We start from the raw sequence: 12,767 nt of genomic DNA, 5'->3' as shown, positions 1-12,767 counted from the left end.
ATCACTGATGAGTATGTTGTACAGATAAATACAAAATACTGAGAATCAGAACATACAGTTATTAATCACTGATACTATGTTATATTTCATTTGTCTGCTTCCATGAGTAGAAAGTGCTGGTGTTTACTATCTTGATTTGTCAGCCAGCTGTTCATATTGCACAGCAAAGAAAAGAATGAACCACAACACTTAGAGAAAGGAAAACCACCATGCATGTTGCACAGCTGAGCAATACAAAAATTCTTCCCCTTTCAATTCATATATATTTATTTATGTAGGTAGGTAGGTTAACTATATCCAGTCCGTCACATAAAATACAAAAAACTTCACATGTTCACATGTTACCTTGGATACAAGACTTGCCCTGTACGCAGCTAACTGCTTCAGATATTCCTTCTTAGCAGCTTCAGTTTTCTTTTTATATACCTGAAAAACAAGAAAGAACACCAAGTCAGCAACTGGGCACATTTTCCTTTAAATTAAAATCTCACACTTTATAATACAGATATAGTAACAACAACTTTGCATTTTTTTTCCTTTCACCCTCTACTTTTCATCTTTTACAGAAATGCATTTTTAAAAGTGGACACTTAAACTTTTAAAAGTAATGCTTATAGAGTACAAACCTACTTGGTGATTTTGCTCTGCTCTGACTGGGAAAAAATTAAGGAAGGTGTGGATTAGAAATAAAAAGTATTATTTCATCAAAGTTATGATAGTGTTCAAAGCATTAATACTTTAGACATATGATTTTAGAAATATTGTGTTTGTTTCTTTTTAGGGCAGTTTTTATGTTACTATACTTACTGGGGAAAATCTGCATATTAGTAGATCTATGGAGTGGGTTATGTGGACTGATTTGTGATCCACTTAGATCACTTAGGCAGTGTCTGTCTCCATGCCAAAAATTGCTGGGACGATCCATATGGCTCTCATGTATGATATCTACACTGTGCATTGTTACAAATAAACTTTATCAGCAATTTCCATGTGGTGGGCATGCCTGCTCGCTGATACATTTCCCCAGGAACAAAAGATACACTGTGTGTTTGCCAGGCTCAGTTCAAAGTGTTGATTTTAACATCAAAACTCTAAAATGGTTGAGGGTCTGGCTAGATAAGGGATTGCTGGTCTTCTTATGAACCTATCTATTAAAATCCGCAGAAGAAGCTCTTCTGAAGAAATTATTGCTCATCACAGAAGCCCCATTTGTTGGACACATTTGAAAAGGCTTTCTCTGGTATCACCCTCAGATTGTTGAAAGCTTTCCATTTCAAGACTTGATTTGAGCCCTCTCTCTTTTTGAAAAGTTGTTAAGAATAATTTCAGTCTAGCATTTTGTTGTGGTTGCTATATGCTGTCAAGCCATTTCCAACTTGTGGCAACCCTGTGAATCAACGCCTCCAGCTTCACATCTCTGTTTAGCTCTTGTACAAGGCTGTTGCCTCCAGTATGGAACTGGTCCATCTCATACTTGGTTTTCCACGTCTTCCTTTGACTATTCCCAGCATTATTGTCTTCTCCAGTAAGACTTGCCTTCTCATGATATGCCTGAAGTTTGTCAGCCTCAATTTTGTCATTTTTCTTCTAGGACAAGTTCTGGATTGATTTGATCTAGGACCCATTTGTTCCTCTTTCCATTGGTCCAGGGTATTCACAAAGCTCTCCTCCAGTGCCATTTTGAGTACATCAAAATCTGGCATTTACATTGCTTTTAATAATATTTTAATGTTTTACTTTTGTTTAATGTGCTGAATGTTTGGGTAGTAACTATTGACATGCAAATACAGAAAGGGATATCTTTGTATTGTCTTTCTTTATCCATCAGAATAGGTCCATCTACCTTAAGGTGCAATTTGCATGATCAGCTGAAGTGCCAGTTATCAAAAGATAGGATTGTTACCTAAAACACTTGTCTACACAAAAGGAAGAAATGATGGGTATTGCATTAATAACAATACCATGACAGTTGATTGATGATGACTATTTTACACCATGCTGTATAGAAATAGCTGCAGCAGTGGCTAAGATACCAAGTTATGCAATATCTGCAATTTAATTACAAGCTTATAATCATAATGCTTAAAATTAAAGCTTCTCTACAATAAATGCTTTTAGAGCCATGGCATGAGTAAATGTCATGATTCTGAATTATGGAATGAAGGCAAATTTATGTTTGATAAATACAACTGGAAGCCCATTGTCCACCTGTCCCCTACCAAAATCCGTTGCCCACCCATCTCACCACTGCAAAAACCCATCACTCCCTAATCAGCCTCCCAGCTGTTGCTGCCACTGCTGAAAACCCCTGCTCACCCTTTTTTCTTTTTCTCTTGGGAGCAGTGGTGGCAGCAGTCACTGAAACAATGCATGTCTTACCAAGCAATCTGAGCTCTTCAGATGCTGCCTTTGGGAGGGGTGGATTCAGCTGAGGAGGGCACAGGGACAATCTAAACCCCACCCGTGGCCTTATTGGCTATGTGCCTCCCTGAAAGACAACATCTGGTTTCTTTTGATTTAAGCTATTCAAAATGCAAGCAATAATGTCTCTTTTAGAATGGAGCATCTTTAGGCTTGGCCCTAACCTGTCTGTCCAACTATGTGAATGAGGAGGAGAAGAAAGTGGTGGCAGCTGCTGCAGCAGCTTCATGGGCAGGTACATGTCCTTGGCAGCCTATACTCAGCCCTGAGGCCAAGCCTTTCAGCCATCACTATACTGTTTTGCCCCCATACCTGTTTAGGTTTTTCCCTCCAGATTTTTTGTACTTCTGCAAATGCTGGCTCCTCAAGGTTGCTCAAGGTTGCTGATACCTCCTGTCTTGTCCATGGATATGTAGTAAAATAAACCCATCTTACTATGCAAGCAATTGTATGTATCTTTTAATAGGGGATTAACTATTATTACTGTTATTATTAACTGCTGTTATTAGCCACTTCTAATAGTTCTGGTCTTACGGATTTACACAGGCACAAACAAGGCAGGTAGATTCCTCATGAGCTTTGTCTAAAACAGGGAGTGGAGCAAGCAGCCAAGAAAAGAAGACCACAGTTACATGCACTTTGTAAAATCTGGGAATGCAGACTAAAGGAACAATCCAAGGATGATGAGGAAAAGATGAGTGTTAAGAAAAGACTTGGAGGAAGAAAGAAGGCCCCACTTCAAGTTCTTTCTGGGAATAGTTTTGATACCATATTGAAGTAGAAGCAGCCCAGCAGTTTCTATATCACTTGGAGCTGATAGAACAACCTACCTATTGATGCATTATGATATTCCAGATCCTGCCATACCTTTGATAATTACTGTTCATTCGTTTGCATTTGATAGGTACAGTGAGTACAGATTTTAAAGAATAAACATGCAGAAAAGCAGACTTCAGTTCTACTTCTGTCTCTGCTGCCCAAGACCCATAACAGAATATGTGGAACAGAGACTCATGCCTTCACACCATGGGTTTACCAGCTAGAGACCTTTGGAGCTGATCATGTCTTCAAAGGATGGCAAGGTCTGAGATAGGTGGAGAGCATTTAATGGGGAACATGGCCATTTGTGTGCATCCAACAAGGAGCTGTAAAAATAGATGCACAGGAAGAACAGTTTGCTGTCAGGCTAGCCACTGCCTCCACAATGGCTAGGGTGTTCCCCATCTGTGTATGAGAGTAAGATGCATTTCCTCTGCCTTTAAACTGATCTCTTTTGAATAAATCCCACATTATTTTAATCTAGAGCATGTACATGCACACATCCAAGCATATTTCCAAACTGCAGATTTATTTGTTAAGTGGTACCACATTATTCTTATAAAATGTTCTTCATATTATTCCATCAAAGCTGTGTTTTCAAGAGCATGCAGGTCCCTCTGATCTCTGCTGCTAAAACCCAGAGATTGCTTTAAAGGATTAAAGATTTTGCATCCCAGGGAAACATAAGATCATAATGGAAAAACAGGCATCCTAGGATACTAAAGCTGTAAATATCGAGAGAGGAATAAAAATAATAGATTGGTTCTAGCTGTGCAACGGCATGTGTGCATTCTTTTGCAATTTCTTCAGATTACAAAGCTGAGCTCATTTTGTTTCAGAAAGGATTTATAACAAGTTGCGTTTCTGGGCTGATTGTTTGTGGTATTGCTAAAACGTATTGTTTGTTTCAAGAAAATGAAACACCCATTAGTTGACCCTTCCCCCGGGCCTCACAGCTAAAATTAAATTTCCCTGACCTTAGAAAGGCAAGACTGTAAATTTTAGTCTGAATACATCTGCATAATTTTGTTATTTTATTTTCAAAACCAAAACAGAGTCCAATAAGAATAAAAGATCATGGATATCACAGATTTATTCCTGATACTTTTTATTTCTAAATCCAATTAATGGTAGTGCTACAGAACTTTGTATGCAAGTACAATTATGGTTTCCTATCATATACAGATATCATGCCATTATTTCCATCCAATCATACGTACCATCCTGTATGGAGCATTTCTAGGTATTTCCTAGCTTAGTTTTAAGATTGTGTTGTAAGAGGTCTTATAGGTTAAATATGAGAACAGATCATAATGACATTACCACTAGAGTTAGAACAATCTGGAAGGCTCAACCTAGGTTCAAGTCCCAAGAATCATACATTATGTGAAAAATTCAAAAGGTCATATTTGGGTAATACCTTTATTTAACCAAATCAAAAGCCTTGTATAACAAAACATGACTATTTCTGAGATCTCCAGATCCCTTTGTCAGACAGGATAATGCAAAAACACCCATGTTAGAGGGGACGATGGGGGGAACTAACCTGATGGTGAAGTCATGGTATTTGCAGAGCCAGAAGCTCTATTCAAGTGCTCTCAAAGCTAATGGTTAAAAATGTGAGAAGAGAATGTGGGCAAGACTTGCCCCTTTCATCATTGCTTTTGTCACCTTCCACACATGAAAGGCAACTCTGGGAAGGGGAGAGTGCTTGTATCCTTAAGGAATCACCATGTGATCTACCATGCTCATCTTGCAGTATTCCTAATCACATGGGGAGTTCCCACAGAAAGAGGAGGCTACTTTCATCTGCACAAAATCTTCCCCTGCATGTAGAGGATAGGGAGAACAGTGATGGAGGGGGTTTAACCAATGTTTTGCTGAAATGCTTGAATAGGAATATTCTGGAAGACCATGCAGGCATTTAAACTTTGTTCTATCAAATGATACATTTTTGGGTTTTGGTGCCTCTAATTCCATTATGAACAAGAAGGTAGTAGACAGTTATGTGATAACTTGACTTGACACTTGATGCAATATTTGCAATGATGAGCTATTACCTTTTCAGAAGTCATGCCTAATTGTCCTTCCAAGATGTTTTGTAAGGCAAAATTGCAATCAAGCTCCTTCATCTTTGTGACAATATGGACTAGAAAAAGAAACCCCTAATCCAGGGATACCCAAACATTTGTTGTGGTCCCCTTCATACTGTCATTTTCCTACCAGTATCTATCCAGTTGCATCATTTTCTTTGCCATTTCATTGTGCTGCACAGGGACCAGGTAGCTGCAATCTTTTGTAATCTGCTACACATCTCTCTCCATTGGCAAGAGCTGCATATCAAGGTGCACCATCAAGGTGAACAAAACTGTGTTAAATCTGGTCTCTCTGGACCCAAACAGATTAGAACATATTCAGATTACTGTATTTCACAAGTGGAAAGATGTAAGAAAGCTGATCCATGTTTAAGATAGGACAATGAATACTAGAATAAAGCAGATCCTGATAGCATAAGGTAGCTTTTCAACTTAATGGGAAGCAGCACTGGTGACTTGAAGTTTTTTTTCCTTGCATTTCAAGGTAGCATGCACATGGGGTGTTCTCTGACATTGTCCAGGGGAAACTTTTAACCACATTCTTTGATCTTGCACCTTATATTACTCGGATGCAAGGGAAGTGGATATATATGGCATTTGTGGTGCTTTTTTCCACATATTACCTCAAAATTCTGCTCCAACTTTCACCTGCTACAAAATTGTGCTCCTAGCCAATTCACATGCAATATGTAGGAAAAAAGGGGAGTGGAGGCCCAACAAACCCATGTTCATTCCTCTGCATGAAGGAAAATCTGTTGTGCCAAAGAAGCAAAATGTCTATGAATTTGAGAAAAAATATTTATGGACTCAGCAAGATATTGAGACTAGATGTGAACAGATTTATCCAGATCAATCCATTTGTTTGTCATAGTACTAAGCCTTGTCATATATTGTTAAAATATCCAAGACATCAAAAGAATGTAACACTAACAAGAAACCCACAACTATTCCTAGTTACTCAAAACCATACTGTTGAGACCTTTTGCTAATCAAACAGTTTATAAAAGCAAATAAACAAATGCCTGCCCAAAATACAAACAGTGCACTAAAAAGAGTGATACTTAGCTTTTATAGAATCCCCAGAAACAGGAGCTGTCTTTCCTTCTGCTGAATTCAGCAGGGAATATACCTAACATGCAATGATTATCTTTATTTTAATTCATACACCACCCAATATGTTACACATCTAGCAGAGGTCCAGGACTAGTTTTTTGGCTCAAAATGTTTTCAGGAAATATGGCACAAAACTACACTGATTATATATTATACTCTGGAATAGAAAGGCATTAATCTAGCCAGTCCATTAATATATCAAACTAAAATCAACTTGAAGCATTAAAAGTTCAAGCATTCAACATTAAGTACTAGAAATATTACAATAATATAATTAGACAGTACATTATTACTTCTGAAATAGTTGTACTTATAGTGTATCCACATGCAACCTATTTTAAGAGAAAGGATTTCCTTTTATGTGCAAGTTAAGGGATTTTTTTAACTCATTCATGCAATGGAAACTAGTATAACTGCCTATCCCTGCTGTAGTTTTCAGTATCTGTCAAAATCCACCATGGGCTACAGTTAATCTTGTGGATTATAGAAATGATTTCAAGCCAGCTTCAGCTGTTGTTTCATAATTCTCCTGCAATATTAAGCACATTTCAGGTATTGTGAAGTAATTCTTGGATAAATAAGAAATTAATCAAGCTTTTAGTCATGCACACACCCACATGCATTCATCTCTCTCTCTCTCTCTCTCTCTCTCTCACACACACACACACACACACACACACACACACACACACGGAGGGGGAGGGGGAGACCTTGCAGTTTGCAAGTATTTTTACAATCTTGGCCACTAGAGTTTGTTCCCCTTTAATCTAAAATGTTTAAGCATATACAGAGAGAAGTGTATATGTTATACCTGCTCATGAAATGTTCCTTGTTACCATGCAAAATTCCCCAGTCGAGGCTGCTTTGCAAATCTTACACTGCAACAGTTTGTCTCATATATGTCTTGGTTTTCTCTGCGGAAAAGCAGGGCCAACAATTCATCCTGGCACCTTAAGTCTGGAAATCTCACCACTGACCTCTCCTTCCCCTACCCCACACCCAGACCCCACCAAGAGTGAAAGGGTGCACCTGCCCCGCTTGCTCTTCTTTTCTTCCTCTCTGCCCACTGCCTCCTGTTCTCCACCCAGCACAGGTAATCTCCAGGGTCACCTCCTTGTCATTGCCTTGCACCAAGTGGGATACATTGTTAGGTGAAAGCCTACTAGGGCTGGAGCCTTGAGTATCTTATCTGGGGCTCCAAAACCCTGGGAGTCCCTCAGTCCCACCACTCTGCTGCCAAGGGCACTTGCTGATGTAAAGGTACAGGGCCCCTGAGGTTATCTATTGCATCTGATTTCCCCAGATTAACTGGTCTTTTTCCCACCTGTGTTTCACCTTGTGCCAATCCCAATCTTCCTGCCTGAAAGATCTCTCTTCCCACCACTTGAAATCTTCTCCCCTATCTGTACATTGCTTTTTACAAGGAGGCAGGATCCTTTACAGATATGTATGGGCACACACAGACTTTAGTACATATGCAAATTAACATATGCAAATAAGTGTTTTTGTTGTTCTGTGAGCCTGAGTCCAAGCACTTTCTGCTACCTAGTTCCACTAAGCAAGAGCCTCTCATAGCAAGACCTTTGATTGAAGCTCTCTGGGGAGCTGCACTTGATGCTCTCTCTTTTTGAGAGGGTGGTTGTGCTTCCCAAAGAACTATGCAATGCTACCTGAGCGCAAGTTCTGTTCAATTTGGTAGTGCTTACTTATAACTGCAAATATTCAACCTTAAACAGAAGAGCTTTAACAAAAGATTTTTCAGCCAGCTGAAACCCAGCCTTTCCTTTTAATTTAAAAATACAATCTTTATAATTTGAATTAGGAACCTCCTCCCCCTCTACAAAAAAATGCCAAAGAAAAGTATCCAGCCTGTGCTTGAATATTTTTCTTAACCTCTGACTTCCTCTATGCTAATCTGTCACAGATGAAACCCTGGTCATCATCTCATCTCATTTGACAGAGCAGGGAGGTCTGTCAGTCATTGGTTTTGCTCCAGCAGATTATGTAATCAATCCGCTTTCTGAGGGGGGACATAACCCTGGCACTGTCCCTCTCTCCCTTAAATACACTGCTACAAAGGCGTAACTTCAAACCTATAACTAACTTGGATCAGCACTCTGTTCTTGCAGAAAAGTTCTTTTCACACTTTCTCTATTTTTTTGGTATCTTGTCTTTCTTCTGCCATGGAACTCTGTGAGGTATAATTGCAGCTTGGATCCAGCTGCAATTTCAAACCCCCAAACTGAAGATGTTTTGAAAGTCTTACAGCCCAGGATCCACAGCTGTTTGCATAAGGCAGGAGAAGTCTGTTTTTCATGGATTTTCTCTTTCTACTATAGTTCCCATTCAAGTTGAGGAAGGTCATTCACATATTAGTAGATTTTCAGGTGCCTGTAGGGGAAGGTGGTAGCAAGCAAGTCCATTGTATGAGAAGAACCCCACTCTGTTTGTAGAATGGAAGTAGGGATCCAAGCTGGCATTTCCAGGCATTGTCCAGTTCTATCTAGACACAAATTGATCCGAGCCTGCAAATGATAATATCATGCACTGAAACTTATGTTTTCCTTATATGTTTATTTCTATACCAGCCCATATCCATATGTGGAATAACCACAAAAAGGATACAGCACCTGAAAGGTATCCATAGATAGGATAAATATTGTTATTGTTAGAATAAATGTACTTTTAGAAGATCCTAGATTGAGGGAATGGTAAAATTGATCAAATTAAGCCAGAACTTTCCCCAGAATCGGAAATGATAAAACTGAAGCTGTCATACTTTGGGCATATCATAAGAAGGGAAGAGTCACTGGAGAAGGCAAAAATGCTAGGGAAAGCTGAAGACAGGAGAAGAGGAAGACCGGCTATGAGACAGATGAATTCCATAATGGAAGCCACATTCTTAAATTTACAAGAACTCAGCACGATTGTCAAGGACAGGACATTTTGGTGGTTGCCATAAGTTGGAGCTGACTTGAGGTCACATCACCACCACCACACCAAAAAATACATAATCCTACATTACCTTAGGGAGTGCCTTACTCGATATATTGCTGCCTATTGCCTAAATTCAATTGAGGCCCTCCTATGAGTCTCCCTTCCTAAGGAGGTTAAGGGGAAGTTGCAAAGGGGAGGGCCTTTTCTGTTGTGGCACTCCAATTATGGAATTGGAATTGACCTACCACCAGAGATCTACCAGTCGTACTTTGTTCAGTTTCAGGTGCCTGAAACTGGTGTTCAGGTTTCAGCAAACCTATGGTACTACTTAGACTATTTAGATCAATTGCACTGGTTTTATTAATGTATGTTTTATTTTTATTTAATTGTGTATACTGTGATCTTATTATCATATTTTAAACTGTATTTTATATAATGTTATTTTATTGGTATTTTATTGAAAGAGCTGACCAGAGAGCATGCTGCTAACAAGAGGCTCTCAAACAAGTTAAATAAGTAAAAACATAATTGAAAAAGTAACTGAATGTACTAATGAAAATTGCAATATTTCAAAGCAAACCCTAAGCAGCAAGCAGTTTGTGTAAAATAAGAAAGATAATATGGATCAATGAAGTAGTAGAAAGCAAGTCTTTAAATACCTTTTCATGAATGTACGATTAAGGGCTCTGTAAATTTCTACATTTGGAACAGTTTTAGGCAGTAATAAGTTACCGACATCTATGACTTAAACATATTTAAATGTGTTATCTATGATGGAGACATCTGATTTGTCACTTAGGAAAGGTAGAAACATCTGAAGCACATTTGAAGCAAATTCTGGCTTAGAATTTGTGCAAAAATTGAGATAATTTTTCAGACTATGAATACCATACTTACAAATCCACAATAAGAACAATACTTGGTTTGCAAAGATTGCTGAAAATTTAGACTAATAGGCTAATCAGTTGACATATTTTATCAGCTGGGTTACATTCTATTAAGCACAGTTTAAGTCAAACGAATAGAAACGAAGGATTAAACCACTAAAGCATACTAGGATGGATAATTTTATATGCTGATTTTTTTTTAAAAAAACAACTGTTTTCTTAAAGAATTTTGCCAGAAAAATGTGCACCTTGAAACACTGATTTTTGCCAATTCCCTCTTAAGTACCTGCAGCTCCCCTTTCTGCATCACATTTCAGGCATTTCCAAGGATCTCCTAAGCTTCAAGGGAAGCTTTCTGGGGATGAAAATACAAGGGACTGCAACAGCTAGCCAAGCTGCATGACCTGCTTTCTATTTACGTTCTCATTTCTTGTGTTCTTGTAATAGAGGTTTTCATTCTATTGGCATTCAAGTAATAAAACATGTTGATATGAACAAATAAATAAATGTACTAGAAACGTAATTAAAGAGTCACACTTAAAATCTTAGGGCGACAGCCTAAGGGTGGTGACGCCGCCGTTTGGGGGCCATTTGGGGGCTGGCCAGGGGGCTGGGCTGGCCGGGGGCTTTGGTGGTTGGCCTTGGTTTTGTTCGTCTGTGGGCTAGCGGTGGTTTTAAGTAGGATGTTTTTAGTAATTTTAATTGTTGGTTTTAGGTTGCTTTTAATTGGTGCATCTCGTGCTTTACTATGATGCTACCTGGGGAGCGTGTGGGCACCACCATTGGGGTGGTGATGGGCAATGGACGTTATGGCGTTGGGGGTCTAACGGGTCTGCATAGAAGAAGGAGGGACAGATGGTTAACACCTGTCCCTCTTTCTGGTTATTCCCCCAACTGGCAGGTTCCAGGTAGATTTGTCAACTGCCCCCCAGGCCTATCAGTGCTGTTGCTTAATGCCAGGACGGTCCAAAATAAGGCAACACTCATCCATGACTTGATCATGGATGAGAGGGCCGACCTGGCTTGTATCACAGAGACCAGGGCGGGTGGGGGGGGGATGTCACCCTCTCACAACTGTGCCCACCCGGGTACCTGGTCCAGCACCGACCACGCCTGGCGGGGAGGGGAGGGGGGTCGCTCTTGTTTATCGAGCTTCTATCTCCCTTGTGGGGCTTCCTGTCCTCTCGAGGCTGGGGCTGGAGTGGCTCCACTTGGTGTTGGGTAACTGAGACAGATTGGGGATTCTGTTGGTGTACCGTGCACCCTTCTGCCCAACAGACTCCCTGCCTGAGCTGACGGAGATCGTCTCGGACCTGGTGTTGAGGACTCCCAGGATGTTGGTCCTGGGGGACTTCACTCTCCATGCCAAGGTGGTTCTAACCGGGGTGGCTCAGGACTTCATGGCCTCCATGGCGGCCATGGGGCTGTCTCAACACGTCAGTGGCCCGACCCATGAACGTGGACACACTCTGGACCTGGTTTTCTCGACAGGGCAGGAAGAGGGGGATCTGAGGGTGAGGACTTTAAGTTTGACGCCCTTGTCATGGTCAGATCACTTCCTCATAAGGTTTGAGCTTGAGAGCAGCCTTTCCCTCTGTAAGGGTGCGGACCAGATTGTATTGGTCCACCCCCGGAGCCGGATGTATCCTGATGGATTCCTGAAAGCTCTGGGGGATTTTCCGGTTGACAAGGCTGGTGATCCTGTCGATGCCCTGGTTGAACTGTGGAATGGGGAGATGACCAGGGCTATTGACATGATTGCTCCCAAGCGTCCTCTCCCACCTGACAGAGCCTGTTCATCTCCCTGGTATACAACTGAATTACGGGCGATGAAGCAGGTTGGGAGACATCTAGAGCGCAGGTGGAGGAGATCACGGGGTGAATCTGACCAAACACACTTAAGAGCCCATTATCGGGCCTATGCTGTGGCGGTGAGGACGGCGAAGAAGAAATTCTTCTCCGCTTCCATTGCCTCCTCACAATGCCGTCTGGCAGAGCTCTTTCGGGTGGTGCAAGGGCTGATACATCCAGGCCCAATGAAGGATCTCATACCACCCTCAAAGGCCCACTGTGACGACTTTGCCATGCATTTCAGGGAGAAAATCACTCAGATTCGTCACGAGCTTGACTCTACTATTGAACCAGATTCTACTGAGGAGATGCCAACAACACCGTCGAGTCCACAATTAATGGATGAATTTCAGTTGTTGCGGCCTGATGATGTGGACAAGGTGCTTGGACAAGTATGCCCTACCACCTGCTTACTAGACCCATGCCCATCCTGGCTACTTAAGAAAGCCAAGGACAGGATTGGCACCTGGATCCTGGAGGTGGTCAATGCCTCTTTAAGAGACGGTCGGGTACCGTCCTCTTTAAAAGAGGCGGTAGTCCGACCAGTCCTAAAGAAGGCAGCCCTGGATCCAGAGGTGGCTGCCAATTATAGACCAGTGGCCACCACCCGCTCTAGTACCTTGCCCAGGAACGGGATGTTGGC

The 12,767-nt window shown here is 41.0% G+C and overlaps 1 protein-coding gene across 2 annotated transcripts in view; it reads right to left on the bottom strand.

The window, feature by feature from the left end:
• Positions 1–12,767, bottom strand: part of TOX (thymocyte selection associated high mobility group box) — a 257,804-nt gene that overhangs the window by 26,532 nt on the left and 218,505 nt on the right. For both annotated transcript variants that reach the window (XM_044424442.1, XM_044424443.1), the window contains one exon: positions 346–426. In XM_044424442.1, coding sequence (XP_044280377.1) covers positions 346–426 — 81 coding nt within the window. The remainder of the gene's footprint in view (positions 1–345; positions 427–12,767) is intronic.

This window comes from Varanus komodoensis, unplaced genomic scaffold (genome assembly GCF_004798865.1).
Source record: "Varanus komodoensis strain SLA01 unplaced genomic scaffold, ASM479886v1 scaffold14_1, whole genome shotgun sequence".
Classification (NCBI taxonomy): Eukaryota; Metazoa; Chordata; class Lepidosauria; order Squamata; family Varanidae; genus Varanus; species Varanus komodoensis.
The sequence above is the reverse complement of the archived record's forward strand: the minus strand, read 5'-3'. Positions and strand labels throughout refer to the sequence as shown.